General features: G+C 58.1%; 1 protein-coding gene across 1 annotated transcript in view; it reads right to left on the bottom strand.

Moving 5' to 3' along the window:
- LOC102478435 (HLA class I histocompatibility antigen, A-30 alpha chain-like) overlaps positions 1–1510 on the bottom strand; it is a 2143-nt gene extending 633 nt beyond the window's left edge. The window contains exons 1-3 of the mRNA XM_027767769.1: positions 1442–1510; positions 1158–1348; positions 26–300 (exon numbers count right to left, since the gene is read on the bottom strand). Of these exons, the coding sequence (XP_027623570.1) occupies positions 26–300; positions 1158–1348; positions 1442–1510 (535 nt within the window). The remainder of the gene's footprint in view (positions 1–25; positions 301–1157; positions 1349–1441) is intronic.
- Positions 1511–1587: the final 77 nt, after the last annotated feature.

Genomic DNA, 1587 nt, shown 5'->3' with positions numbered 1-1587 from the left:
AGGACACCCCCATCTCCCTCCTTACCCCATCTCAGGGTGAGGGGCTTGGGCAGACCCTCATGCTGCACATGGCAGGTGTATCTCTGCTCCTCTCCAGAAGGTACCACCACGGCTGCCCACTTCTGGAAGGTTCCATCCCCTGCAGGCCTGGTCTCCACCAGCTCCATGTCCTGGGTCTGGTCCTCCCCATCCCTCTGCCAGGTCAGGGAGATCTCCGCAGTGTAGAAGCCCAGGGCCCAGCACCTCAGGGTGGCCTCATGGTCAGAGGTGAGGTGGTGGGTCACGTATGCCTTCAGGGAGCTGCAGAGAAGAATCAGGAGATTCAGACATGGTGAAGCCCCTCCCACTGCCCAGGAAGCAGCCCTGTGTGGCCATCTGAGTGTGGACAGGACAACTGCACTGGGGCTCAGGTGTCTGGGGTGATCTATTCCTGGGGAAGGTTGTGGATTGAGGGTGAGATCCAGGTCTCTGAGGGGAAAACAGGGACTTCTCACTCTGAGTCCTTTCCAGGACTCAGAGTAACTGGAGTCAGCTCTCACTCATTTGAGGGGAGAGGTGGTGACGAGATCAAGGCCTGAATGGTCTGGGTGGACAGAACAGCAGCCAGAGTCCCTGTGCCCTGCTGACGGTGACTTCAGGACCATCCCCAGTGTATTCCCAGAGACTGAGCCTTCACTATCTGAGAGGAGGGGGCTCTGGACGAGTCAGTCTCTGGTGCAGGATCTGAAAACCAGGAGGCCTCTGCTGGACAGAAGTGAGGGGCTTCCTTATTTTGGTGTCAATCCCGGTTTCTTTCTTTCTTTCTTGTTTCTTTCTCTCTCTCCATTTATTTTTGTTCATTTGCTTATTTTTGTTTTGTTTTTATGTTTTTGCCATAGGGCATGCACTTGCCAGGGTGCAAGATACAGAGACAGTGAGAGGGAAAGTGAGAAATCACCCGTGGGAGGTAGGGGGGGAGGTTGGGGGATGGCCACAGGGCATTCCTCCTCCTCCAGCTCCTCCCTCGATTTGGGGCACACACAGATGTCCTGAGCTGATTTTCCAGCCACCTGTGTAGGTCTCACACAGCTGCCAACCAAACCCCACTTTCTTCCCCTCCGTGTGGGACAGCAGCCCCAGCAGGACAGGAGACCCAGGCACCCCAGTGGCCCTCATACCTGTGCGCTGCAGCATCTCCTTCCTGTTCTCCACGTGGGTGCCCAGGCACTGCACACACTCCCCCTCCAGGTAGGCCTGACTGGGTTGCCCAAGCAGCTGCCTCCCACTTGAGCTGGGAGATCTGAGCCGCATGGTCAGCCCTGGTCCAGGAGCGCAGGTCCTCGTTCAGGGTGGTGTAGTCCTGGCCATCCTAGGCGTCCTGACTGTACCCGCGGAGGAGGCGCCCACTGGGCTCCACATCGCAGCCACACATGCTCGGAGGGTGTGAGACCCTGGACCTGACCCCGAAGCGGACACCCCATTTAGTCCTGACCTTGTCGGCTCCGGCCCCACAACCCCCACTCCTGTCCATTCCCCCGGATTTCGGCCTAAACTGAAAGGAAACCCGAAGGTCTCCCTGGGCTCTTTGAGACTGAGGGTCTGGGCAGG

Source organism: Tupaia chinensis, unplaced genomic scaffold (assembly GCF_000334495.1).
Source record: "Tupaia chinensis unplaced genomic scaffold, TupChi_1.0 Scaffold144622_1, whole genome shotgun sequence".
NCBI classification, from domain to species: domain Eukaryota; kingdom Metazoa; phylum Chordata; class Mammalia; order Scandentia; family Tupaiidae; genus Tupaia; species Tupaia belangeri.
Note: the sequence above shows the minus strand (reverse complement) of the source record. Positions and strands in the feature narration are given on the sequence as shown.